This window comes from Dasypus novemcinctus, chromosome 6 (assembly GCF_030445035.2).
Source record: "Dasypus novemcinctus isolate mDasNov1 chromosome 6, mDasNov1.1.hap2, whole genome shotgun sequence".
Classification (NCBI taxonomy): Eukaryota; Metazoa; Chordata; class Mammalia; order Cingulata; family Dasypodidae; genus Dasypus; species Dasypus novemcinctus.
Window position 1 is genome coordinate 106,848,603 of NC_080678.1, and position 26,912 is coordinate 106,875,514.

General features: G+C 57.5%; 1 protein-coding gene across 1 annotated transcript in view; it reads right to left on the reverse strand.

Moving 5' to 3' along the window:
* The window catches only part of LOC131278918 (anthrax toxin receptor-like), a 52,799-nt gene that overhangs the window by 1,455 nt on the left and 24,432 nt on the right, over window positions 1-26,912 (reverse strand). The window contains exons 2-15 of the mRNA XM_058299555.1: window positions 23,330-23,401; window positions 22,626-22,697; window positions 20,919-21,003; window positions 20,780-20,813; window positions 19,721-19,800; window positions 19,575-19,643; window positions 19,159-19,236; window positions 18,980-19,040; window positions 10,977-11,075; window positions 7,444-7,513; window positions 6,453-6,531; window positions 5,599-6,009; window positions 4,434-4,475; window positions 3,068-3,151 (exon numbers count right to left, since the gene is read on the reverse strand). Of these exons, the coding sequence (XP_058155538.1) occupies window positions 3,068-3,151; window positions 4,434-4,475; window positions 5,599-6,009; window positions 6,453-6,531; window positions 7,444-7,513; window positions 10,977-11,075; window positions 18,980-19,040; window positions 19,159-19,236; window positions 19,575-19,643; window positions 19,721-19,800; window positions 20,780-20,813; window positions 20,919-21,003; window positions 22,626-22,690 (1,257 nt within the window). The 5' untranslated portion in view covers window positions 22,691-22,697; window positions 23,330-23,401. The remainder of the gene's footprint in view (window positions 1-3,067; window positions 3,152-4,433; window positions 4,476-5,598; window positions 6,010-6,452; window positions 6,532-7,443; window positions 7,514-10,976; window positions 11,076-18,979; window positions 19,041-19,158; window positions 19,237-19,574; window positions 19,644-19,720; window positions 19,801-20,779; window positions 20,814-20,918; window positions 21,004-22,625; window positions 22,698-23,329; window positions 23,402-26,912) is intronic.

The following is a 26,912-nucleotide window of genomic DNA, read 5'->3' on the forward strand; positions in this document are numbered from 1 at the left end:
CAAGCACACGCCGGGGCCTGTCCTGTGTGGTGGGGTCACCTCAGGACCTCACGCAAGAGGGACAGCAGAGGACACAGAAGGCAGGTGGAAGCCAGCCCCGCACAGCTGGGGTCAAGCTAGGGTCAAGCTGGGGCCCGGCATGTCGGGGAGCTCAGAGCTTTCCTCTGCAAGACACGGGGCCTGACCCCCAACCCAGGACACAGTGGGGATCGGATTTGGGGGCCACGAGCCACCCAGGAGCACTTGGAGAGTCTTCCAGCACGTGGACACGCTGCTGCTGGGCAGACGCCTCCTCAGTCGGAGACCTGCTGTCCCCTGGCTGTGGTCACTCATTGGCCCCACAGTGCCTGTGCTGTCCTGCAGCAATCCCGCTGCGGCAGAGACCAGGGCACCCTGCTCAGGGGTGCAAAGTCCCGACGAGGAGCAAGGGGCACGCCTAGATGGGAGGCGTGTTCTCCGGGGCAGCATTTGGTGGCCGGGTGGGGTGTCAGCTTGACCAGTCATCTACTGGATAACACAGCTGCCATCTCTAGAACGGAGCTGGAGCCGAGCCAGGAGAGCAGGAGGGAGAGGCTGGGCATGTGCACCGTCATCCACGTCTGCCAGCCCAGGGGACTGCGCGGCCCTGGGACCACTCGCCAGGCCAGACTCTTACCTTCACCAAGAGGAATTTCTCCTTTCCTGTGTTTACTAAGTGTGCTCGGCTCTGGGGGCGAATCTAAGAGCAGGCTGTGTGGCTCTAGGGTTCTCTTTCCTCCTGTCTGTTCCACCCCTGTGCTCACCAGTCCAGGGACGATGGGCCCAACAGGCATGATGAGGCTGATCTGATGGCAAGGGCACCGTGTGCCATCCAGAACAGATGTGCATGGAAACTTTACATCAGATCAGGCAGGGTGGAGGAGGGCTGCTGCAGCAGGTGGGCGAGCAGTGCTCGGGCCGCCCGGTCCTCGGGACAGCCGCACCCTCCCTGGCTCGGGCCTGTCTGCCCTGGGTGGCCTCAGGTGCTCTCTGTGCCCTCGGGCACACAGCAACCAGAGCTGCACATGCCCCGCACCTGCCAGGATGCAGCAGTCCTTCCACCTGCAGTGCCTGTCCTTGCTGGGCTTTCTCTCTGCTGGGTGCTTTTCCCAGATGATGCAGGACTAGCCTGGTCCCAGCCCAGAGCAGTCCTGGAGCACCGCCTGAGCCACAGATGTGGCGGTCAAGGGCCGGGCGCCTCCAGGGCCCCTGCCCCACCTGCACAAAGCGTGACGGGGGAGGCCGCGCAGGGTGGGCTGCAGGCCGGGCCAGGGGGCCCGCGGCCACGTGGGGACAGCTGCCAGGTGATGTAGGAGGACCACATGAGATCCCAAGTGCTGACCCGAGCACAGGCAGTGCAGGGTGAGGAGGGTGCTGGGCTCTGGAGCCAGGCCACCGGGTCCCAGTCCATCCCCGCCCCGCAGTGGCTGTGTGAGGTGGGGCAAAGCACAAGCCTCTCTGTGCTCCAGCTTCCCGGTCTTTACAGCTGCACGTAACACAGTGCCAAGGCTTGGGCCAGAGGAGGGGCCAGAGGGGAGGACTGTAGGGCTCCCCAAGGGCAGCTGCCCAGGAGGTCCACCATGAGCGCAGCACTGCCCTGACTCCAGGTGCACACGTAGTGCTGCCGTTTACCCCCCGTGCCAGGGAGCCAACTCCAGGGGACCGTGGCTACCTGGAAGAGCCTGTGGGGGCTGCACCCGGAGCCTCCCACATGGGAGGCCACCTCCCGGGTGGCATAAAGCCAGCTGACCCCCAGGGCTGCAGGCGCAGGGGCCTCGTGGGCCAGGAGCGCTGGAGCTGGCGGCCAGCCCTGCTCTGCAGCCCCTTGCCCTTGACTCTGGCTGTGGCCTTCAGCCTCCAGCCTGGACAGTCCCCCGCCCATCCGAGACCACAGGGAGGAGTGTGTGGGCGGCCACGGCCGGCCCCTGGGGCCTGCGTGCTCCTGAGGCCCCTGTCTGTGGGCACGTGTCACAAGGGAAAAGCACTGGGGTGTCGGCCCGCCATGAAATGGGGGCCACATCAGGTGCACTGGGGTGCAGCATGGACTGAACAGGGCACACAGGAGGTCCACCTTTCCCTGCAAAGGAAATGTGGTGTGAGGATGCATCCAGAGAGGGTCAGGCACCCCTGCTGCATGCCTGCTGGGGTGGTGGTCGCTGTGCTCAGTGTCAGAATTTGGAACAAGACACCCTTTTGGCGTGTGGGGTCAGTGGCTCATTTAGGGGACAAGTTCCCAGGTCGGGCGAGCTACACCAGGAGCCAGGAGAGGTCCCTGAGGGGGTGGTCAGGGGGTGCAGGGAGTTGGGCAGGAGCCCACGGTGGGCAGGGAGGCCTGCACTGGGGTGGAGTGAGGAGGGGGCAGGCAGGGGCCAGGCAGGAGGCAGGTTCCTGATATGGGGGGTGGGCAGGGCAGAGAACAGCCCAGAAGGAGCCCTGCGCCGGTAGAGGCAACACCTGGCTGGCCTGAGCCACAGGGTGGGGCGGGTCTGGGCCAAGCAGGCCGAACAAGTCACTGTGTCAGGACAGGGGTGGGGCTGGCTGTTCCAGTGCCTTCCGGGTCCACAGAGGGGCACGGAGCAGACGCAGGAGAAGGGCGGAGGGGCCCGGCCAGGAGGAGGTGGGACTCTTGTCCTCCAGGTGGCTCTTTCACCCCAGGACACTCGGCCTGGCAGGGCTCTCCTGACCAGGTGGGTGGCATGACCAGGGAGGGGGTCTTGGGGCTCCTCCTCCCTGCAGCCCTGCGCCCCGTGTCACCAGCCACACAGCCAGCAGCTCTTGTCCTCATTCTGAGGAAACCTCAGTGGGAACTGCTTACCTGCCTGCTGTGGGCTGCCCGCAAGCACCGAGAGACCAGGTGGGGCAGGGGCGGCAAGGCTCGGTCAACTTGGAGCACCTGGGGCACAGGCCCCCCAGCTTCATGCCCTCCCCTGGCCCCCGCACCCAGGGAGGAAGTAAAGCGACCCAGACCCTGCACTCCCCCAGGTGAAGCCTTCCAGCCAGGCCTCTGCACCTGAACCGTCGCCCTCTCCCCTGCCCCAGCCCTCCTCACCTCCATTTGGCTCAGACGCCCAGTGCCTGGGCAGTCACAGCAGCGGGTAATCATCACAGGGCGTGGCAGGCTGCAGCACACTGTCTGTGGGAAGAGAAAGCACCTGCTTCAGGGTGGCACAACCGGGGGGCTGGTGCTGCCACTCAGCTGATGTTTGTGGGATGAATAAGGAACGATCGAGTGAGGGACCCCGGATTCCATCAGCAGCCCGCACCCCCAGGGAGCATCCTCTGGGGTAAACAAGACATCATCTGGCTCGTCCCCAAAGTGCTGCAAAGCTCCCCTGTCCCCTCACTGCTCTGACGCTCCCATTGGCAGAGCCTCCTTGAGGCTGTGCCCTGTGTGGGGCCTGGACCGAGGGCCCCAGAAGACAGGGGTTCATGCCTGCAGCTGTGCTCTCTGCGGGGAGCCATCTGTAACATGGCGTGCCCAGGACGTCACTACTGGATGGGTGGCCAAAGAGAAGCGGGGGCTCTGTCCACTCCAGGAGCCTCATGAAGGAGGAAATGTGACTCAGGAGGAGCCTGAAGGCAGAGGATGGAGGGGACCAAGGATGGCACTGTGTGGCCGAGGCATGAGGCCAGCCAAGGACCCCGAGAGCCGCAGTGACTGGCACTGGAACCTGCGGACCCGGGAGAAAGCAGGACTTCTGGGCTCCAGACCAGAGACAGTGACCTCCGGGTTCAAGCCACCCGGTGCATGGCGTTTGTCAGAGCAGCCCTGGCAAATGAAGACACCACATGCTGGGCTGGTCAGGGGTCCACGCACGGGCAGGGGACACCCCTCAGCCACCGGGCTCGAGCTTTGAAAGCATGACTGCCCCAGGCCCACCTGGTCCCATGGCTGCTGCCCTGAACCTGGCCCTGGGCTCCCCCAGGTGGGCGCCCCTCACAGCTCCATGCCAGGTAAGCTCCCTTGCCCACCCTCAGCCCTGCAGGCCCCAAGGGCTGACCTGGCCAGGCCCCTCTGCCCACCAGGAGACCGTGATTAAGACAAGGGCCCGGCAGATCCCAGAGCTGGGTCCTTGCAACATGAGGCTCCTTTTCCAGAAGCTTCCCTGAGTCCTGGGCAAGTACCATCCTGCCAGCCGGCAGGGGCTCAAGTTCCCCACCTGTCTCAGGAGGGTCCGTGGCAGACCCCCACAGGCTGCCCACACTGCCCCTTTGGTGGGAGCCCAGGAAGGGGGACGCCTGGCTTTGCTAGCAGCCCCCATCGCCCCACCCCTGCGCCCTCCTCCTCCTGCTCTGCAGGCTCTTGGCACAGGCGGTGGAGCTCCTGGGGCGGGAGCGGACCCCTCCCTGGGCCGTGGGAGGCTCGGTGCATGGCAGATGAGCTCACAGGAAGTCAGGACGCACTTAGGACTTACAGTAGAGGGTTCCAGCAGGAGTCGTGGCAGCTCCTTTTCTGTCTAGATTGAGAAAAAAACATAACCTGTGCTGGAAGGTGTGATTTGGGCTCAGCCTCAGCCCCTGGGAGAGGTGGGGACCCTGCTCAGAACCGCGGGGCACAGACCGATGCCTGTGGAGCTGTGGCCAGCATGGCTGCCTCTGAGCCTCAGTTTCCTCCTTTGTCACAGGGACACCACCCCTCCCTGGACGGCTTGGGCAGACCAGGCAGGCTGAGGCCACCCCAAGCCGAGAGCCCTTTGCGGGATGGTCCCCGCAGGCTTTCCCTCGAGCCCTCCCTGGGCAGGGACCCGCCTGCTCCTTCTCTGCCCCCCCCTTCTCCTCCTCCTTCCCGCAGCTCTCTGGATGGTCCTTCAGCCCCTCGAAGGCCCCTCCTTCCTAACCCAGGAGCACTCCTGTCTGTCCTCCTGCTGCCCTGCTGCACACTGGCCTCTGGTCACCTCTAGAAGGGCTGTGGGCACTGGAGCAGCCTGGCCCAGCGTGCGCAGCCTCCCCGTGAGCATCCCATGGCAGGTGGGGCAGGAGGCCAGGGCGCCTCTAGGTTCCAGGGGGGAATGGAGCCTGAGCCGTGAGCAGTCTTGGGAGCTGCCACCATAGCAGGGGCACTCACCTGCCTGCTCATGTAGCAGGGCACTCACCTGCCTGCTCACATAGCAGGGGCACTCACCTGCTTGATCACATAGCAGGGGCACTCACCTGCCTGCTCATGTAGCAGGGCACTCACCTGCCTGCTCACATAGCAGGGGCACTCACCTGCTTGATCACATAGCGGGGCACTCACCTGCTTGCTCAGGCAGCAGGGGCACTCACCTGCCTGCTCAGGCAGCAGGGGCACTCACCTGCCTGCTCATGTAGCAGGGCACTCACCTGCTTGATCACATAGCGGGGCACTCACCTGCTTGCTCAGGCAGCAGGGGCGCTCACCTGCCTGCTCAGGCAGCAGGGGCACTCACCTGCCTGCTCATGTAGCAGGGCACTCACCTGCTTGATCACATAGCGGGGCACTCACCTGCTTGCTCAGGCAGCAGGGGCGCTCACCTGCCTGCTCAGGCAGCAGGGGCGCTCACCTGCCTGCTCAGGCAGCAGGGGCACTCACCTGCCTGCTCAGGTAGCAGAGACACTCACCGGCCAGCACAGGTAGCAGAGGCAGCCCAGCAGCAGCAGCAGGAGCAGCAGGGCGGATGCGCCAGCCACGACAGGGATCCAGGGGAATTTGGAGCTGCCTTGGCTCTCGGTGGGGTCGTCATCCTCATACTGGTACTCCTCATCAGCGTCCTCCTCGGGGTCCTCCTCCTCATCAGTGCCCTCGTCTTCTCTATTCGTGTTCTTGCTGGCATGCTTGGGGGACTGCTCAGGGGACTGCTTGGGGGACTGCTCGGGGGACTTCCTGGGAGTGCTGGCTGCAGCATTCTTGGAGGGCTTTGTGGGGCTCTTCTCAGGGGGTGTGTCGGGGGATTGTGCAGCGAGGCTTTGGCTGTTGACCTTGCTTGGGTTCCCAGCCTTGTCCTCGGTGGGTTTGGCAGCAGGATTCTCCCCCTGTGGAAGGGCCACCGTCACCATCCAGCCTTGGCTGCCAGAGAACAGGTGTGGCCAAGGGCTGGGCTGGGGCTGGGTGGTCCCCTCCTGGCTCCCGTCCCCTGGCATTCCACCCCCAGCCTCCTCCTCTCCTCAGGTGCTCCACCTCCAGGGACCCCAGGGGGGGCCAGGAGTCCATGGCCAGATGCCCAGACCACCTCGGCAGTGCCCAGGGCCACAGACACCACATGTGGCGGAGGCTGCCCCATCCCCCTGCCTGAACCCCAACCTGGAGGGGTGGGCCTTGGGGCCCACACAGCTAGGGGTGCCACAGGCGTGGACTCTGGTCCTGGTGGGCCCCCTGCCCCACCCACTCGCCCTGGCTGCCAGCTGCCCCCCAGCGTGTCTGCATCAGGGCTGGGCCGACGTGCCCCATGATGGGGGTGCCCCCACCCAGTACTCACGCAGTCCTTTCCACTGAATTTGAGGTTGTTGGCGATGAAGGTTATGCCTTTGTTGAGGCTGATTTCAACGAAGATGGGCCTAAAGCACAGAGGGGGTGGGCCGGTGACAAGCAGGTCTCCCCCATGGCTGAACCTTGGCCCCCAGCTCTCCTGGGTGCAGTGACTGTGCCAGCAAGGTAGTGGGGTAGTGGAGAGAACGAGGCAAGAGCTCCTTCCCCAGAGCATGAGGTCGGCCTGGCTTGGAGGCCCCAAGGGACACGGCCGGCCCCAGGAGCCCGGCATCGTCTGCCTGCCGTGCGGCCACGTGCCACGTGAGCGGCGGCCACGGGGGGGGGGGTCACTTGGCTCCTCCTTGTGGACAGGGCACGTGGGCTCAGCTCTGGCGAGTGGCAGGAGCCCTTTGGAACCAGATGGGCTGAAGCGCGTGCCCCAGAAAAACCATGTTCACGACCTGCACCCAGTCCTGGGGTGTAACCCAATGTCAGTGGACCTTCTTAAGACATCGTTACGCTGCGGTCAGGGGAATGAGACTGCCCTTAGTGCTGTGACTGGGGGCTTTCAAGGGAAAGCCATTTGTAGGAGAAGACACTGGAAGTCCTTGGGAACCCGGCAGAGAGAGGAGAGCACGTGGCCGTGTGGTGGGGGAGCCACGGGACCCCAGGATTGCCGGCTGCCAGTACCAGAGCGCTGCCCACCCTGGAGGGAGCCAGCTTCCAGCCCCAGCACTGGCAGCCAAGAAAGCCCTCTTGTCAAGACAACCCATGGCTTGGTAGATGTCACAGCGTGGGGAAACTGAGGCAGGCACCCTCCACCTCCTGCCGTCCTCAGCAGAGCCGGGCCACATGGATCCCTGCCCACCTCCAGGACCACCCATCAGGGCAGGTACAGAGGGCTCCCTGGGTGCCCTGGCCAAGGGTGCCCTCACCCAGGACCCTTAAACCACTGCCCACCTGGTCTCCTGCCATGAGGGTCCCCAGACCGGGGCACTTACTTTCCAAGTACTTGAGGTTCTACTCCAGGACAAGTTATGAAGTTGTCTCCAGAAGAGTTTGCTGCTTTATCTAAAAGAAAACCCACAGCAGAAGGTCAGTGCACGTCCATCCATCCACCACCTCCTGCTGCCCTCGGCCAGACAAGTGGACCCTGGCAGGTGGCCAGCCTCTCCTTCGGTCATCGTCTACTCAGAGAAATTGGGGGATCCCTGGCCTTGCCCCAGGCACTGGGCAGCCGATGGTATTTAACAGAAGCAAGGCAGGCAGAGAGATGTTCTCAAGGCAGGAACGTTCTCATGACTGGATGGGGAGGCAATCCCATAAAATATAACCATGAACAAAATAAATGTCAGGGAGTGCGAAGTGCATGACAATGAAAACGGGGAAGGCACAGAGCATGCAAGTGAAGGGACATCTACTCAGAACAGGTGGCCTGGATCATCTCTTACAGGTACAATTTCTCATTTGGAGACATTACGATATTTGCAGATGGACAGATGTGATGTCCGGGATTTGCTTCAAATAATTGGCAGTGGGGATACCGACGTCACCAGCTTGGCATGGGTGGACCATTACTGACAGCAGGTGATGAGTATTTCAAGTTCATTCTATAATTCTCACAAGAATTGTATGCTGTTGAAACTTCACTAAAAATCAGGCCTCTCCAAGGAGGCAGTGCTTGCTCTGAGCCCCAACAGGTGAGGAAGCCATCAGGGAGAGGTCTGAGGGAGGAATGTTCCAGGCTGTGGAAGGGCCTGTGCCAAGGTCCTGAGGTCAGAACTACTCGCGCGTGTGCAGGGAGGAAGGGAGTGAGCAGGATGGGCAGCGTGGGCTTTATCCAAGGACAGCGAGTGTGCCGGGGCCTGACAGATCCCGGGGTGCTATGGACTTAAAGGCAGCAGGACTTTTGGTGGTTGGATGCAGGGGAAGCAAAGAGGCACGAGGGGGCCGTGAGCTTTGGAGGAGAGGACTGAGTGGCTAGGGGCGCCCTTTCCCGCGATGGGGAAGCCTGACAAGGGAAAGGATGTGGGCTGCTTTGGCTTTCCTTTAGCCTTCAGTTTCTGTGGGGTTTGGGACTGGGGCACAGGAGGCTGAGTGCAGGCCCACAGCTGTGGGGGGACCTCTCAGTCCACAGCCCACGCACTCACTGGCCCCTGGACTGGGGTGAAGGGCACTGCAAAGCTGCCCTCTGAGCAGGGCTCGGCCTCACGGTCATCCCCCAGGCTGGAGGAGCAGGACCTCCGCTTCCCAAGGCCCAGGGCCAGCTGCGCCCAGGAAGGAGGGTGAGCAGCAGCGTCCACTGTCTCTCTGCAGGATGGAGGCTGGGTCTGCCACCACCTGCAGCCCCCGAGAGCTGTGCTCAGAGCTGCTGGGAGCACTGCCCTCTCCAGCAGAAGGACCCTGGAGGTGGCAGGTCAGCCCCCTGCAGGGGAGAAGATTTAGGGGTGGTTCTTGTGGAATGTTTTCAAAACTAGGCTTTTTATCTCTTTAGAAATGCCAATTTTGGTGGGACTGGCAGCCAGGTGTTACTTCCTGGGCACTTGACCTATAAAGCACATGGATCAAAATGAAATGGAACCCCTGGTTACTGTCCTAACCACTTCAGGGGTTCCAGTCTCCTTTAACTTCAAGGGTGTCTTTTAGGAACCAATAGGTCTTATAAAGAAATATTTCTAGGGCATGAGAGTTGCATTAATTCCAGTTCAGTTTCTTTTCTTTTTTCTGTCAAATTTGAGAAAAATTATTTCACTATGCTGTATTTGAGAGGGTAAATGGTAGTTATTTGGGTTTGGGATCGGGGTAATGTTTTATTCTCTATTCTTTCCTCTAATTCCCTGTGGCTGCATCAATCTTATAATTAAGAATCTCTAACATTGTGATTGTTTTTCTCTTTTCTACCACAGATCAGGGCTCTTCTCAACAAAATGGCTCGTTTCCACAGTGACCCGCTGACATTACAACTGTCAGAGGAGCCATGAACCTGGAGATCTGGAAACTCATCTCCAAAGCAGGGCTCGAGGTGAGGATTTGCTGTGGGAAGGTTGGGAGCCACTGGAAAATGGACTCCCAGGGAGAGGATGACCACAGCATGTCCAAGGTCAGGGTCAGGAAGCACAGGGCACTGCAGGTGCCACCAAGCCACGGCCAAGATGGCTCGTGGCCAAGACGGCTGCCTGAGGGGCAAGGTGGGCAGATCAGGAGGGAGGTGCCACCCAGAACGAGCTCATCACCCGAATTTATAGGCCTTCCCACTGTCGTGAAAACAGCATGCTAAAGACAGAACTCATGGGACAGGGGGACACACTGGCTATTACATTTTTCTTCTCATTTCTCTGGTTTCCAAAAGTTTTCCCAGGTGTTTTAATAAGAGGAAAATGTGATTAGAAGTAACAAGACAAATTCTTCTCAGTGCATCAGAGCTGCTCATGACATGCCACGTGCCCTGGCTCTGCCCACGTGGTATGGCCGGGTGCCCGGCACCCAGCACTGCCTTAGAGGGGACACCAGGGACCCCCGGGGGGGGGCGCAGGAACCCCCAGCTCTCTGGGGAAGGACCTAGAAGCATTTCCAGGGCCGTCAGGTGGGCTCTGCCTGCTCCAGGAACTCTCTTCTAGGTGAACTAGAAGGTGCCCTCCGTGGTTTTGGCTGTCAGCACTGAGGGGCTCGGGCTCACCCACCCTGGGGAAGGGCAGGTAAAGGGAAACAGCACTTCCCTGGGCGCATCACCCACATGCAGGGTGGAGAGCCAGTGCTGAGATCCTCCCCATGCTCTGCCCACCCAGAGGAGCAGATGCCCACCAGTGCTGGAGAAGGGAGCCGTTCTGGGTCTACCAGGCGGCTGGGCAAGGCACTGGCCCAGGAAGATGCAACTGCAGCAAATGGAGGCAGCGAGGAGCCGGCTGGGAGCAGAGGGTGCTGAGGGCCACCCAGCAGCCCAGGCTCTGGGAAGGCCCACCCAGCCCCAGCTCCCTGGGCGCCGCCTGCCGGGCCCTCTGCTTCCTAAGGCTGCTCACCCTTGGTCACGTGCCTGGCACCTCAGTTCTGCCAAATAATAGGCTGCTTCTTACATTTTCACACAATTATTACACCCTCGAGGGCACCTCCCGCTCTACGTATGAGATCTTGCCATGACCACGGCCCATGTTACAGGAAAGAAAACAGGTTCAGGAGCAAGGCCCTGGGGCCTGGGCCTCGGACTCTGGAGTCCAGGCCTGGCCAGGGCTCCTTGTCTCAGCTCAGGATGAGCCACCTTCCCTGCAGGGGTCAGTGAACCAGGCAGGGCACAGGGCCCAGGCTGGCTGCCCATGCCCCCAGAGCCACCTGCGGCCCTGCTCCAGGTGCCCAGGGCCTGTTTCCAGTCGGGGTGGGAGGGGCCAGGCCCCCAGCCCATCTGACTCTACATGGCATGCTGCCTCTGACCCCACCAAGGCCACTGAAAGAGGCCATCAAGGGCAGGCAAGGCTGGGCATCTCAGAAGGAACACATGCTGTGGGGTCACTCGGGACTCAGAGGCATTTGGGCAGGTACTTACCTTCGAACTTGGTTCTGCTGAACTTGAATCTGCAAATTATGTCCTTCTTATTCAGGGCATTCGCAAAGCCTCTTCCGTGCACCTTGATATCAGGGCTTTCTGCAAGGACAATGTGGAACAGGCTTGTGAGGATGCGCTCAGGGCTGTGTTCCCTCGGCTCTTCCTTTCAGGACAGGCTGCCCCAGAATGAACACCCAAGGGGACTCAGGCAAGGAAGTAGCTGTGGGGACACCACCTCTGGGGGACACCACCTCTGAGCAGCCTCTTCTCTCCACTGATTCTTAGAAGCCCTGTGTCCTGCCAGGCCTCTCCTTAGGGTGAGCTCCGCCCCTGAAATCCCATGGGGCTCCCTAAAGCCATGGGATGCTGGCAGTGGGCAGTCACCCCTTGCTTTACAGGTGAGAGCAGAGCTCGGTCCAGGTGGGTCCAAGGCCCCCAGGCTGCCTGAGCTGGGCCTCCAGGCCTGGAGCCATGGGACTTCTGCACATACAGGGGCTGTTCCTTCATCCTGTCCTGTTGGTGCCCAGGGCAGCATGGAGGCCCCCAGGGCCCTGCTCCTGAGAGGCCCTCATGGCAGGGGCAGTTCCATCCTAGCCCTGGGTGCAGAGCCCTGAGTCAGCTACCCCAGCACCCACCTCTCCCTGGCCACCAGGGACCACTCCTGGCCCATGCTGGGCTCAGTGTGCACATCCGTCCCCATGTGAGAAAGGCTGACACGGAGGTGCCATTCGGTGCCTTGCACATGTCCAGGCACTGGGGGTCCCCTGGGCTTCCTGGCCCTGAGGCAAATACTACAGTGGCTTTAGGGAGGCCCGCTGGACCTTCGGCAACTCCATCGCCGTTCCACCCCGGTGCACCCACCTGAAATCCATCCATCCCCCCCCCCCGCGCTGCCCCCTGACCCGGGCCTGCTAATTCCAGCCCTCATGCTTGGATGGTCCCCAGTCACTGGACCTGAGGGACTTTGCCTCTGAGGCCCGGCATGGCCCAGTGATTCCCTTGCTCAGGCAGCACCTGGTGGCTGTGGCCATGCCTTTGGAAATGAGCCATGCGGAAGCACCAAGGGCCAGGGGCCAATCATGCCTGCCATAAAAGTCACTTCCAAGGCCAGTCCCTGTGCACGTGGGTTCAACCCCTTTGTAAAGAGGAACTTTGAAGATGCTATTACGAGTTAAGGAATGAGCTCATCTATGAACAAGAAACCCAGGGATCATATTTCTTAAAATGCAGAGAATATGCAAACACAGGCAAGGAGAAAATGCCAGGGGAGGAGACCATGGAGACTGCTGGCCTTGGAGTGGTAGGTGGGGGAGCCAGCCAAGACCCCCAAGGATTGTGAGGCACTTACGCCAGCAGGCCACAGACCCCAGGAGAAAGCCTGGCCTGGAGCCCTTCATGTGGGACTTTGGGGGCCTCCAACATGATGAGCCAAGAAACTCCTGAGTGAAGCCAACCAGCACACGACCCTTGTCATGTAGCCTGGCAAGCTATGAGGACCTGTGGTGACAACATCACCTGCGGCTAATGGCAGGCTGTGTCGCTCGGCACGGGCTCCCCCTCCAGGCGGGGGGCACAGGCTCCTTCAGTCATGGCCTTCTGGCTGCACCCTCAGGCACATCCCTTCTCCCCCAGCGGGACGTGGGCTGGGCCTTGGCCCAGCATTGAGTCGCCACCCACACGGGCCGTTGCTGACCGGCCGACCCCGCCCACACTGAGCAGGGGACGGTGCTCAGTCATTTCCAACTTCCATCCTGGGATTATTTATATAACAGAAGGCGGAACCCTGACGAACACAGCGAGGCGTGGCTAGATAGACCCCAAGAAGGGACATTCCCTGCCGGAGTGCAGGCAAGCTAGGCTCTGGACGGGGCCTTCCTGCCCCAAGAAGAAGCCAAGAAGAAACGTCCATGGGCAAGTTCGAGTGGCGCGTGGACGACGGGCTCATCCTAAATCGCATTCCCTCGTTTCTGAGCATCTTGTGAGCAGAAGGTTCCCACTTTACAGAACCGGAGGCTACAAAGGGCCCTGGGCCAGGGCCCAGCTCGGCGCACGCAGCCCGGATCCCAGGCTGCTTCCCACGGGGCCCAGCCGGGGTCGCGCCACCCCAGCAGCCCTGCTCCTGCCCGTCCCTGTCTTGTTCTGAGCCGCCCCCTCAGGGCTCCTCCCCAGTAAGCCCCCGAGCCCCTGAGGAGTCGTCAGCTCCAGGAGATGTGGGTCCTGAGCCAGAAAGCCCCGAGCAGGGGTGGGCGTGGAGGGCAGGGATGGAGGCCCAGGACAGGGCCTTTTGGGGACCCCGGAATGGCGAGCACTTGCCCCCACAGCACAACCCTCACCCCCAGCCTCTACCTGGAACGCGCGTCCAGCCCCACAGCCCCAGCCGGCCTCAGGCTCCAGATCAACCCACCCACGCCCTGGACCCACCCCCACCCCCCAAGGATTCAGCTTCAAGAGGAACCTGCTTCCATGAGGGAAGGACAGGGAAGGGGCAGGGAAGAGGATGCCCAGGCAAGGACTTCTGCTCTGTGCAGCAGCCGCTCCTTCCCCTTCCCAGCCCCTCACCACCCCTGCCCCCTCAGCACCATCCCGGGGCAGGGCATCCACCACCCGCAGCGCCGGCAGCCCCGGAGGGAGGCCGGGCTTTTGGCAAAGGGGTCTCTTCCTCTCAGGAAAAGGCCCTACACCAGGCTGCCTGGGTCAGGGAGCTGAGCTGGGCAGCAGGGGTTCCCCAGGAGGGAAGGGCTGGGCAGGAGCTGAGGGCCGACAGGCGGGCAGCACTGTGTGGGCAGCAGCTTCCAGGTGAAGAGCCTGGCGATGGGAGGGCCTCCCACACTTGGAGACCCAGCACCAAGTCACTGCTGAGCAGGTCCCCTCTGGCTGCGCTCAGCAGGGCCCCGTGGCCGTGACTGGGGAGAGGGCTTCTGCCCAGTCCCCAGGTGGGCGTGGGGCTCAGGATTCCACCTCCAGGAGGAGGCAGCTGCTGGCCGATGAGCAGGCACCCCTGCCAGGCTGGGAGGCCCTTCTCCCCGGCGCTGAGCGGGGGGCATCTGGATGTCGGGCTCGGCCATGTCTTTCCTCCATGCCTGAGCCGCACTTGTTGGGCTCCCCGTCCTCCGACGCTGTGACTTGCAGGTTTCAAATGGCCACTCAGTTTTGCACAGCGGGGATGATGGCTAATTCCTCCTGTGTGATGTCTGTCTCGTGTGCTCCTGTGCTCCACTGCCTGGTGCTGTGCTGAGGGGGCTCTAAATATGCTTTTCCTTTCTCATTGTTTGTTAAACATTTTGTTTTGAGAGGGGAAAAATGTACTTGCACACACATACCCACAAACACCCTCACAAAGCCACTCACAAATGAGCACCTTCCTGCACACTTCAAACACACTCACACACCACACACACACAAACACGTGCACACACATATAGACACCAAAGTATAAACACACAAAGGCACATACACGTGCACATGTGCACACACCACACATCCAAACACATATTCATGCTCACACGTACACATGCATACATTGCAAATACACACACACTGCATGTACATAGATACATACACAAACATGATTCTCACACATGCCCATGAACACACATAAACACACATGGATATGCATGCATAAACATACACAACAACCCAAATATACACATACACATGCATGTACACACATCATGATATCCACATGCACACACACATGAAGTCTGAAACACATACACACAAACATGCATGCATACACACATACAGGTTCATGCTCCTATTATACTCGTATCTGTGCACAAAAGCATGCCTGCACACACACACGATTGTTCTGGTCCACTAGGCTGCCGAAAGCAATATACCAGAAAGGGGTTGGCTTTTACAGTGGGGATTTATTAGCGTACAAGTTCATGGTTCTGAGCCTTGGAAAGGTCCAAATCAAGGCACCATCAAGATGGTACCTTCCTCCTGAAGACCACCAGCTGCCAGTGACCTTGCCTCCTCTGTCACACCACAAGGTCCTTGTTGGCATCTGCTGGTCTCCCTCCTCTTCCAGGCTGTTGCTTCCAGCTTCTTCCTTCCATGGCTTTCTTTCTCTTTGTGTGGATTTCATTGTCTTATAAGGACTCCAATAAGAGGATTAAGACCCACCCTGAGCCAGGCCTTAACTGAAGGAACCTCATCAAAAGGCCCTACTTACCATAGGTACACACCCACGGGAATGGATCAGCTTTAAGAACATACTTTTCTGGGGTTTATACATGTTCAAACCATCACACTCTGCCCCGTGAATCCAAAAAGACATGCTCTTTCTATACTGAAATACATTCATTCCATCACAATATCCCAGAGACTTAATTCATTTCAGTAACAATATTAAGTAAACTTCTCATCAAAAGCAGTTACAGCTGTCATCTGTCCTGGGGCACAATTCCTCTGGCTGTGGACCTGGGGACTCAGAGCACAAGTTACCTGCTTTCAAGAGACACAGAAGGGATAGTCATAGGACAAACATTCCCACTGCCATAGGGAGAAATTGGAAGGAAAACAGGGGTCACAGGTCCCAAACAATTCCAAAACCCTTCAGGTCAGACCCATGAGATTTCCAGGTCTGAGAGTCATTATGGAACAATGGTGTGACCTCAGGCCCTAGTACATCAGAAGCCCCACCCTTTCCAGGTGCTTGCACAGAGTCCCTGCCGCCACAAACACTGGGGTGAAGGCTTGTCAAGCATCTGAGTGGCAAACATCCTCTCTGCAATTCCACAGGCATCTGAGAAACCTGGCATGGTGGCACTCTTCCACAACAAGGCAGAAGGCCACCACCTCCAAGCTCCCAGGCATACTCACACCTTCCACATGGAAGTGCTAACCTCCAAGCTCCCAGGTGTACTCACACCTTCCATATGGCAGGGCTGACCTCCAAGCTCCTGTGTGTACTCAAACCTTCCACATGGCAGGCTGAGCTCCAAGCTCCCGGGTGTACTCACACCTCCACATGGCAGGGCTGAGCTCCAAGCTCCTGTGTGTACTCACACCTTCCACATGGCAGGGCTGAGCTCCAAGCTCCTGTGTGTACTCAAACCTTCCACATGGCAGAGCTGAGCTCCAAGCTCCTGGGTGTACTCACACCTCCACATGGCAGGGCTGAGCTCCAAGCTCCTGTGCGTACTCACACCTCCACATGGCAGGGCTGAGCTCCAAGCTCCTCTGTGTACTCACACCTTCCACATGGCAGGGCTGAGCTCCAAGCTCCTGTGTGTACTCACACCTTCCACATGGCAGGGCTGAGCTCCAAGCTCCTGGGTGTACTCACACTTCCACATGGCAGGGCTGAGCTCCAAGCTCCTGTGTGTACTCACACCTTCCACATGGCAGGGCTGAGCTCCAAGCTCCTGTGTGTACTCAAACCTTCCACATGGCAGAGCTGAGCTCCAAGCTCCTGGGTGTACTCACACCTCCACATGGCAGGGCTGAGCTCCAAGCTCCTGTGCGTACTCACACCTCCACATGGCAGGGCTGAGCTCCAAGCTCCTCTGTGTACTCACACCTTCCACATGGCAGGGCTGAGCTCCAAGCTCCTGTGTGTACTCACACCTCCACATGGCAGGGCTGAGCTCCAAGCTCCTGTGTGTACTCACACCTCCACATGGCAGGGCTGAGCTCTAAGCTCCTGTGTGTACTCAAACCTTCCACATGGCAGGGCTGAGCTCCAAGCTTCTGGACATACTCACACCTTCCACATGGCAGGGCTGAGCTCCAAGCTCCCGGACATACTCACACCTTCCACATGGCAGGACTGAGCTCCAAACTCCTGTGTGTACTCACACCTCCACATGGAAGGCCTGAGCTCTAAGCTCCTGTGTGTACTCACACTTCCACATGGCAGGGCTGAGCTCCACGCTCCCGGACATATTCACACCTTCCACATAGCAGGGCTGACCTCCAAGCTCCTGTGTGTACTCAAACCTTCCACATGGCAGGGCTGACCTCCAAGCTCCCAGGTGTACTCATACCTCCACAAGGCAGGGCTGAGCTCCAAGCTCCTGTGTCTACTCACACCTTCCATAGAGCAGGGCTGACCTCCAAGCTCATGGGTGTACTCACACCTTCCACATGGGAGGGCTGACCTCCAAGCTCCTGGGTGTACTCACACCTTCCACATGGCAGGGCTGATCTCCAGGCTCCTGGGTGTACTCACACCTTCCACATGGCAGGGCTGACCTCCACACTCCCGGGTGTACTCACACCTCCACATGGCAGGGCTGACCTCCAGCTTCCTGGGCATACTCACACCTTGGCTGGGCTGGTCTGCTCTCTTGGCTGAATACTGTCTACAGTGCAGATCTCAGCTGCCATCATTGTGCCTTTGAAGTTATTTTTCCATCAGTCTACCCCTTTTCTGTTCCTTATAGACCAAACTGGTAATGGCTCCATTCATACAGATTTTGCAAAAAACGTGTTGGTTTCACAGGTAGAATACTGGGGTCCAGGCCATAATACAAAGGACCTTCCAGAGATCCTCCCTGGATGGTTGTGTTCCCAGTCCTGATACACACTGACGACCGGCTCCCTGTTCAGGGATGTTTTCACATGGGGCACTATTCTCTGGGGACTCGCTTTTCAGAAGCTCAGAATTTACCACCCATCAATATCTGCTCTCTTTGTGCCCATCAGTTCAGTCCTCAGCTTATCCCTTTCCTCTCACATTTTACTATGAGCTGCAAGGAGAAGCCAGGCTGCATTTTCTACATTTAGTCTCATATCTCCTCAGCTACATTTCCAAGCTTGTCATTTCCAAATTCTATCATCTTCCATATGATATCAGGACTCAATTTTGCCAAATTCTCTGCCATTTTAAAACAAGGATTGCCTTTCTTCCAGTTTGCAATGACACATTCATCATCTCTGACTGAGGCCTCATCGGAAGTTCCTTTAGCATCTGTGTTTCTACCAAAAATCTCTTCAAAGTACTCTGGGCCTTTTCTATCATGCTTTGCCCAATTCTTCCCACCTCTACTCTCTCTCCCTTCTAACAGTTTTTTAAACATTTTAGGTATTTGCACTAGCAGCTACCCACTTTCCTGGTACCAAAGTCTATTCCAGTTTGCTAGGTTGCTGACAGCAACATACCAGAAATGAGTTGACTTTTACAGTGGGGATTTATTAGCATATAAGCTTACAGTTCTGAGGCCTTGGAAAGGTCCAAACAAGGCATCATCAGGATGATACTTTGTTCCTGAAGATGGGCTGTTGGGACCCTGGACTTCTCTGTCACATGGCATGGGGTGCATCTGCTGATCTCTCTCTTCACTTCTGGGTTTCATTACTTCCAGAATCTTGCTTCTGTGGCTTTCTCACTCTTTTTCTGAATAATCAACCCAAATGCCCATCAACAGATGGATGGATAAACAAAATGTCATTTATACATACAATGGAATACTACTCAGCTGTAAGAAGGAATACAGTACTAACACATGAGATAATATGGATGAATCTTGAGGACCTTATGTTGAGTGAAGCAAGCCAGGCATTGAAGGACAAATACTACATGACCTCTCTGATATGAATAAAGCAAGTCAAGCTCTCTCAGAGAGCTGGAGACTAGAAGATAGGCTTACAGGAAATAGGGGGAAAGAAGAAGGTTGTGAGCCATTGTCCACCTGGGCAAAATCTATCATTCACTTTAAACAACTCCAGTAAGAGGACTGAGAACATCCCTGGGCCATGCCTTAACTAAAGAAACCTCAGCAAAAGGCCCTACATGCAATAGGTTTACACCCACAGGAATGGAATAGCTGTAAGAACATGCATTTCAGGGGTCCATGCAGCTTCAAACCACCACCACAACACACGTATATACACACACAAAAACATGCCAACACACACATGCACACATACAGACTCATGCAGAGGCACACACCTACACACACACCCATATGTATGCACACACACACATACATATACACATACACAAGCAGACACACACACACCTCTGTCTACACCAGTGACACCTCAGCCCTTACCTCCCATGCAGACACTGGTAGGCTCCAAAGATTTAATTTCGATACAGCTCTTCTCAATTACCTAGAATCCACAGTGGGCAAGAGGGCAGGGTGTGAGCTGTGGGGAGATTCTCGACAAGCCCCTCCTCACTTGCAGCTTCTCACACCCATCAGGGTTCTCACATCCAGTTCCCACTCACCTGGGAACTGATGCTTGACAGGGAGTCCAGATCAGGGACCCCAAACATATGGTCCTTGGAGTCTGCAATTCCTTCCAGCTATGAGGGAGAGGAGGTGGTTGGGATGTACAGCCAGGGCATGGAAGGGGCAGCTGCTTCCACAAACGGGACAGTGCCTGGCCAACACGTCAGGGTCTGGGCAGTGTTTCCCTGGAACTAGATCCTTCCATCTGCAGGAGAACTCATGGGGGGCGGCCTCCACCCTCAGCTGGGGTGCAACCGAGCCCACCAACTCCATCCTTTAAAGTGGACGGGGTAGACCCAAGTAATTGGGGGGGGTTAGGATGGCATCCCTGGGCTACCCAGGGAAAGCAGCCTCTGACACCTGCCCCCAAACAGGCTCAAGGGTGGCCCCTGCGTTACCTGCTCTCACTTACCTGTTTTTGCTCAAATTCGTTTGCGCCAATGGCGAAAACGATTGCTCCCATCTTCCGAGCCTTTTGAGCCTAAGAGAAAGAAGGTGTTGAGTAGAATTCCCCAGAATCAGTGCAGCATAATGGCTGTAACGATGGATTGGACTCACTTCCTCCGCAGCCAGCCTGTCTGCCCCTTTAGGTATTTTTGCAGCCGTCAGAGCATAGACAATGCTGGTGACCTTCTTACCTGGAGGACAAGCAAAGAGGGCCCAGGTGGGAACGGGACCTTGGGTGCACCAGGGAGCCGTGGCGGCAGAACCTCAGGGCTGCCCGTGCGGGCAAGGTCTGAGCAGCTCACTGGGAGGCGCATGTGCCGGCCACCCTACTCTGCAGGCTTTCAGCAGAGAAGGGCCTGAGCCCAGGACCCACCTGGCAGACAGGAGTCCAAGCCCACCTCAGGGCACCTCCTGCTAGGCTGCCCCACCCTCCCCCACCAGATGGTACCACCTGTGCCAGGAAGGGAAACCCAGCTCATGCACCTGACAGGTGCAAGACTCCAGAACAGCAGGGAGACCACAGGCTGACCTGCCGTAATGGGTGGGCTGCAGGTTCAGGGTAAGGGCTCCTTGAGCCGGGCTGGCCTCGGGGTTCCTGCCAGTGTCCTGGGCCCCAGAGCCCCTGGCCAAGGCCCTTGATGGGGGACCATGCACCCAGCTAAGGGCTCTGCAAAACCCAGTGCAGGCCCCTGGGAAGCCTGGAAGGACGTCAGTCCTGGTCTGAGGACAGCACCCAACACCATCAGGGAGGGAGGCACAGGGTGAAAGGAAGAAGAGCTGAAAGCCACAGTGCAGCTCAGAGGGCACAGCGGGCAGCAAAGGGCGGCAATCGAGAAGATCCATAAACCAAATCCTACGTCTGTGCGGGAACATTGGCTGCTTCCTTTTTTTTTCCCAAGTGCAGGTCAGAGAGGGAAATGGCCTCACCTGGACACACCTGCAGCCTCTCAAGACCAAAGGTGCAGGCAGGTACCTTAGTTCTCATAAAGGCGAGGTGGGTATTACCTTAGCCTCCTTGTCCAGGGGAGGAATCTGTAACTCGGAGACCGTAAGGAACTTTCTCCAACTCAGAGCTAGAATGTGGGGGAGGGATTGGGACCCGAACGCGCTGATGCCCAAGCCCGGCTTTGCCCTCGGCCCCTGAGCCCACGGCGGGCAGGAGGGGCTTACCTCCAGTGGCGGCTTTTCTGATCATCATATTTGCCTGCAAAAAAGGAAGGAAATGTTGGGACAAGGGGTTTAGATGAACAAGGAGCACTCCAAGAACGCAGTCAGGCGGGATGAAAGCCCCAGGCTCCAGCAGCTGTACCTTCTCTAGTCCTTCATTCACGTATGAAAATGTCACGAGAATGGGCTCAACTGTTAGTCTCCGAAGGCCTTGTTGAAGATATTCTCTGAAATGCAACATGGAAAAGGCAGTGGAGGTGGGCGTGGCCCTCCCCCGTCACTCTGCGTGGACGTGCAAGGACGCGGGTGCATCTCACACGCAGACAGGGCTCCGCTGTCCCCATGGGCTCGACCTGGCTTGCTGGGTGCATCCCTGACCCACAGCACCCAGCCCCCAGCCCCAGGGGCCCTGCCTCTGACCATCCTCTCCACAGTGGGGGCATCCCTGCATGTGCAGCTGCGAGGCAGCACTCACGAGGGACCAGTGTTTCCGTGGAACTCCTGGGGGACCGCCGGCAGGCGGCCCACGGGAGGCTGAGTTTGGGAAAGCTCGTCCTGCTTCTCCACTGCCCACCCCCTCCTCTGTTCAGCAGCCCCCTGTGCGGGGGTGTGGACTCAGTGCCACTAGATGCTTGTGTCAGTGCTAGAGGAAGCAGCAAATAGGCCTGAGAGGGTTCCTGGGCTGCTGCGGGAGAAAGGCCAAAAGCTGGGAGGAGCGTGGGCTGTGAGCAGAGGGCAGGGCAGTGGGGGCAGACTTACAGGCCCGCCCAGCCCAGGAGGTGGGGCTGGGACCCCTGGAGGCTGGTGTGCAGGCTCCGCCTCCCTGGGCAAGCCCCTCCTCTTGCAGATGCCTCTTCCCCTAGGAAACCCCCCTCCCAGGTCTCACTCTCCTGACAGCCCAGCTGGGGCCACCCAGCCCCTGTGCTCTGGCCTCTGCCCCCACAGCAGACCCTCCATGACCCTGCACCCACCACCCATGGCCACACGCTCTCCACACCCCCCCAGCGGGTCAGGCTCCCTCTGCTCCCAGGCCCAGGGCCCCTTCAGGCCCCACCCCACCCCTCTGCCCCACCCCTCCTCAGCTCGGGCAGGGAGCACCTGTGGGAGCACCAGTCCCAGGCCGCCCCAGCTCTGCTGCAGGCCACGCGCCCCCAGGGCTGCTGCTTGAGGACTTGGGGCTCCCTGCACGTGTCCCTCCTGCATGGCTCCCACAGCCTCCTGCCTGGGGGGGGCCTTCCTGGCCCAGGCATGCTCCCCCTGGACACCACAGCCCCACCCAGGGGCCTTCCAGACTTGCTTCCTCCCACCTCCAAACCCACATGACACACACTCCCCCTCCATGCTCTCACCCCTGCCCAGAGCATCAGCCCTTGCAGCTCCTCCTGGAGCACCATGGGGAGGCCTGGCCCCCCCGGTGCCCCCTCTCGGGTGCTGCCTCCTGCTTCCCCTGCTGCCCTGGCTTCCCTCCAAGGTGCGGGCAGTGTGCTCTGCTCCACCCCCAGGCACCACCCACAGGATGACATATCCCCAGGTCTCATTTGGGCTCCCCACTCGGCATGGGGCCCCAGCGCTGGTGTCCCCAAGTGCCTGGACCCTGCATCCACCAGGCACTTCCCCAGCCCCACCCCCAGGCTTTGTGACCCCCTTCAGGCCACTGCATGCCCCCAGCTGTGCCCGCCCCATGCTCGCAGGACCCTGCCCTTGGGCTCCTCTTTTTGACCCACTCTGGCTTCCCCGGACCCTTTGCTCCAGCACCCTGACTGCCCCCATTGTCCCGCCTGGCACTGGGGCTCACTCCTCACTGCCCTGCCGGGCCTCTGGGTCCACCGAGGGCATCCAGGGGTCTTACTCGTCTGAGGTGAGGTCCATGGACACGTAGCCCCGAGAGTCGAACGTGATGAAGCAAATCCGCATTTTTGGGCTGCGAGGAAGTGCCCACTTGTGAGAGGCCACTCACAGCTGGAAGCCGCACACCCAGGCAGCCAGGCCAGGCCACAGCCCAGCTGCCCCCTCCCTACCACATCTCACGTTTGAGCCCACTCCCCACCAGACAGTGCCGACAACTTGAGTGAAGGATTTGGAGGCTTCACGCAAGAGCGGGTGCCAGGATGGCATTCTGCCCACCTCTAGAGCCCACACCCCAGAAGATGCATGTGCACACCTGCACACACCTGCACACACCTGCACCTGCATCTCTGAGGCATCTCCCTTCTACTGTGATATTCTTGCAGCTCTGTCCCTCCTTCCTCTCCGCCATCTCCCCTCCTCCCTCCTCCACCAATTAGCCCCCTCTGGGGAGTTGGTCACCACCTCCCTGTCTTGGCCATGGATGGTCTTTACTGAGCTCCCCCCCCTTGGCACCACCCCTCGGTCACCACAGGGGGCATCCACTGGCATCTGTCCATGTGTCCTCTGCTCTGGCTCAGAGCACTGGGCTCGGGGCTCCCACCCGAGGGACGTGCAGACCCCTAGAGGCTCCAAGGGATATGTGCTCTGCCTGACCAGGGCCAAGCTCCCACAGCCCAAGGGGCCTGCAGCTCGGAGAAGCCTTACTTCTTTAATTTATTTGCGATGTCGGCAACAAGGTTGCAAATGCTTTTCCAGTTTTTCCCCACAAATGTCGACCTGAGGACAAGAGGGCATGGGTCAGGGGGATGAGGTGCCCTGTCGGGCAAGAGGGCAGGGAGAGTTTCTACCTGTCCCCCAATTCCAGCAGCCTCTCTAACAGGCACCTCCCTCCCGCACACAGCCTTGGAGAGCAACAGCCCTCAGGCCCCATGGCGCATCTGGTGAGCAGGGCAGGGGGTGCCCCCAGCCCATTTGCCCAGGTCAGAGGAGCTTCCTGGACCAGGGCCTTCCAGTGCTGAAGCTGAGTCAGCCCCAGGCAGATGGAGGTGTGGACCCTGGAGGGGCCAAGAGGGCCAGGATGGGGGCGGTGGATTGGCTGGCTGAGCCCATCAGGTACTGACCAGCAGGGAAAGCCACAGGCCCTCCCACCCACACTTTCAGGTACTTTCTCCCTCTGAGTAAATGGAGAAGCTTCTCCAGGTTGTGTTCAGTGCCTGGAAGAAGTGAGGTGGTTGGAGAAGGCTGAGGCCCCTTCTGGCCAGGTGGGAAGCTGCTTGTGTCTATGTATCTCCCCTGGGTTCAAGGTCTTTGCACGTCCACAGATCTGTTGTGTACAGCTTTGTGGAGCTGGGAATGACTCAGGTTATGTAGGGAAGTGGCAAGTGCCTGGGTTCCTTGCAGGCCTGCAGTCTGAAGGCCTGCAGAGGTAAGTCATGGGGGCAAGGCTGGCCCCAGGCCTCCTTGTTCCCTGCTGGCTCTCTCCCTGGATCTGGGACCACTCAAGTCTCCCCTAAGCCATGCATCAGAGGGACCAACCCACAGGGAGGCCCTTCCTTTCCCTTCCAGCAGTTAATGTACCTTTGGGCAGTTTGGAGCTCTGTATCCCATAAAAAACATGTTCTGAAACCAAATCCATTACTCTGGGTATGAACCCTTGAGGATAAGGACTTTGATGAGGTTGCCTCAGTAGTATGTGGTCCACGATGGGTCCTAATCCTGTTACTGAAGACCTTATAGGTAAGGTCACAGAGAAAAAGCCACAGAGGGAGCAGCTGGAAGGTAAAAGTCAACAGAGCCAAGAAGAGAAGGGGGAGACCAGGAGAGGCTGCCATGTGCATTGCATCATGACATAGGGGCTCAGGACCAAAGACCTAAACAGCCTGCCCTGGGAGGCCAGTCTTCGGGAAGAAAGCATCATCTTGGCTTGGACCTCTCTCAGCGTCAAAACCATGAGCCAATAAATTTTTTTGTCTTTATTTATTTTTCAATATTAAATTAAAAAAATATGAGGTCCCCATATACCCCCCACCCCCCTTACCCCACTCCTCCTACAACAACCTCCTCCAACATCATGGGACACTCGCTGCACTCGGTGAACTCATCTATGAGCACTGCTGCACCACCTGGTCAGTGGTCCACATTTAAGTCCATACTCTCCCCCAGTCCACCCAGTGGGCCATGGGAGAACACACAATGTCCAGTAACTGTCCCTGCAGTATCACCCAGGACAACTCTAAGTCCAGAAAATGCCCCCACATCACATATTTTCTTCCCACTCCCCACCCCCAGCAGCCACCATGGCCACTTTCTCCACCTCAATGCCACATTTACTTCCATCACTAATCACAATTCCAGAATAGAGCATCGGCAAGTCCTCTCTAATCCATACTCCACTCCTTCATCCTGTGGACCCTGGGATGGTTATGTCCACTCCACCTCTGTATCAAGAGGGGGCTTAGCTTCCACTTGGATGATGGATGCAGTTCTCCTGTTTGCAGTTGTAGGCACTCTTGGCTCCCTGGTGTGGTGGTTGACCTTCTTCACCTCCCTGTTAGCTGGCTTTTTGTTTAATCCAACCCACTGTATGGTATTTGCTTTAGCAATGAGGAAACTAAAACAATTCTCAATGTCCTGTTTACAGACATTGCTATACACCCAAGAGCAAACTTCTCCTCCCCTCCCTCCTTACTGCCTCCTCTAGGCTTTGTCTAGAACTGTCAGCAGGGCAGTGCTCCAGGGTGTATTCACCAAATGCAATGAATGTGTCTTACTGATAAAAGAGGATGTTGATGTGGGAGGAGCGGGGGTGGGGGGTGGGGAGTGGAGTATATGGGAACTTTTGTTTTTTAACGTAAGAGTTGTGTGATGTATTTATCTTTTTAAAAAAAATTTTAAATAAGTAAAACTGCCAGCAGACAATGAGGAAACTAAGGACAGATGGTTCTAATGATATCAGGATTATCAATTATGGGGTATTTATATCCCAGGCACTTTTTATGCATGACTTCGAATTCCAGGACAACCTGATGACCCAGTGTTACTATCATTTCACAGATGGGATAACTGAGGGTCAGGCGGGTCAAGTCGTTGGCCACACTTTCTGGGGCTAGCATGGATAAGAACCCATCTCCAATCACAAAGCACCTGCTCTGCCCATTGCAGGAGGTGCAGGCACTCTGGGTCCTCTCTAGCATTGGACAACTTCTGGACTGCAAAGCTCTAGCTTCTGAAAAGGCACCCACAGTACAGACTTTACCCTTGGCAGCCCACAGGAAAAAGTACAAGGCCCTGCCTTTTCCTAGCTAATGCTAACACTTCTCTCTACTCTTCTCTTCTTGCCCTGAGTGAAAAGGCCCTTCCAAAGAATTACAATTACAAGAATATTTATAGGAAGCAAGAGTCGTCAGCTCACACAGAACATCTAGGAAAGTTCCCAGTTTGAGATGATTTTGAAGGAGGGTCTAGACTACAAAAAGAAAGCAAGGGCTTATGGCCAGTAGAATGAGTCACAGGATACCCAAAGACTGGAGAAGGACATGGTGTGGAATAGCAAAAAGCTTCTGGCACAACAAGCTGCAATAGTGTTTTTGTGCCCCCCTTTTAGATGAGAATGGACAAAGATGGTCAGACACTCGAGGAACACCTCAGCTCTTAAAATTTGTGACCAAAATATCAGTACCTACAGCAACAACCAGAAAAATTCAGAAGAATTAGTGAGCAGGATAAAATGTAAAAATTCTGCAATTCATAGTCTCAGAGAATTAAGAGAATATCTATGAAAAAATTGGGAAGCTAGTTATATAAGAGGGAAGCTTCTACATAATCAGAAAGCATGGGAAACTAAAAGATCCCTGAAGTAACAAGATAAAAAATAAACATAACAAATCTTTAAAAACTAAATAACACCATAATAAATAGCTCAGCTATAAACAATATTTATATTGTAAGGGCAAAGTAAGCAATAAATATTTAGTATGAAATTATTTAACTCTGTTGGGAAAATGGAAGAGGTCAAGAGATAATATGTAAACTTTAATAAGAAACTGCACTCAGTACAACCATGTTATCAGAATAATGTGCAACATGCTCACAAAAGAAGAGGTTTTGCAAGTGGCTGCTTCTGGAGGGTAGGAGTGGAGGTCAGGAGATGGGAGGTTAATTTTCAGTTTTGATAGGGCCATTCCTGCAGGGTATGAAAATGTTGGTCCATGCAAGGAAACCTGACCTAAAATTCAGAGTTATCTTCACAGTGTCTCCGTAAAGAATGTGTCCCTGGGCACTGGACATG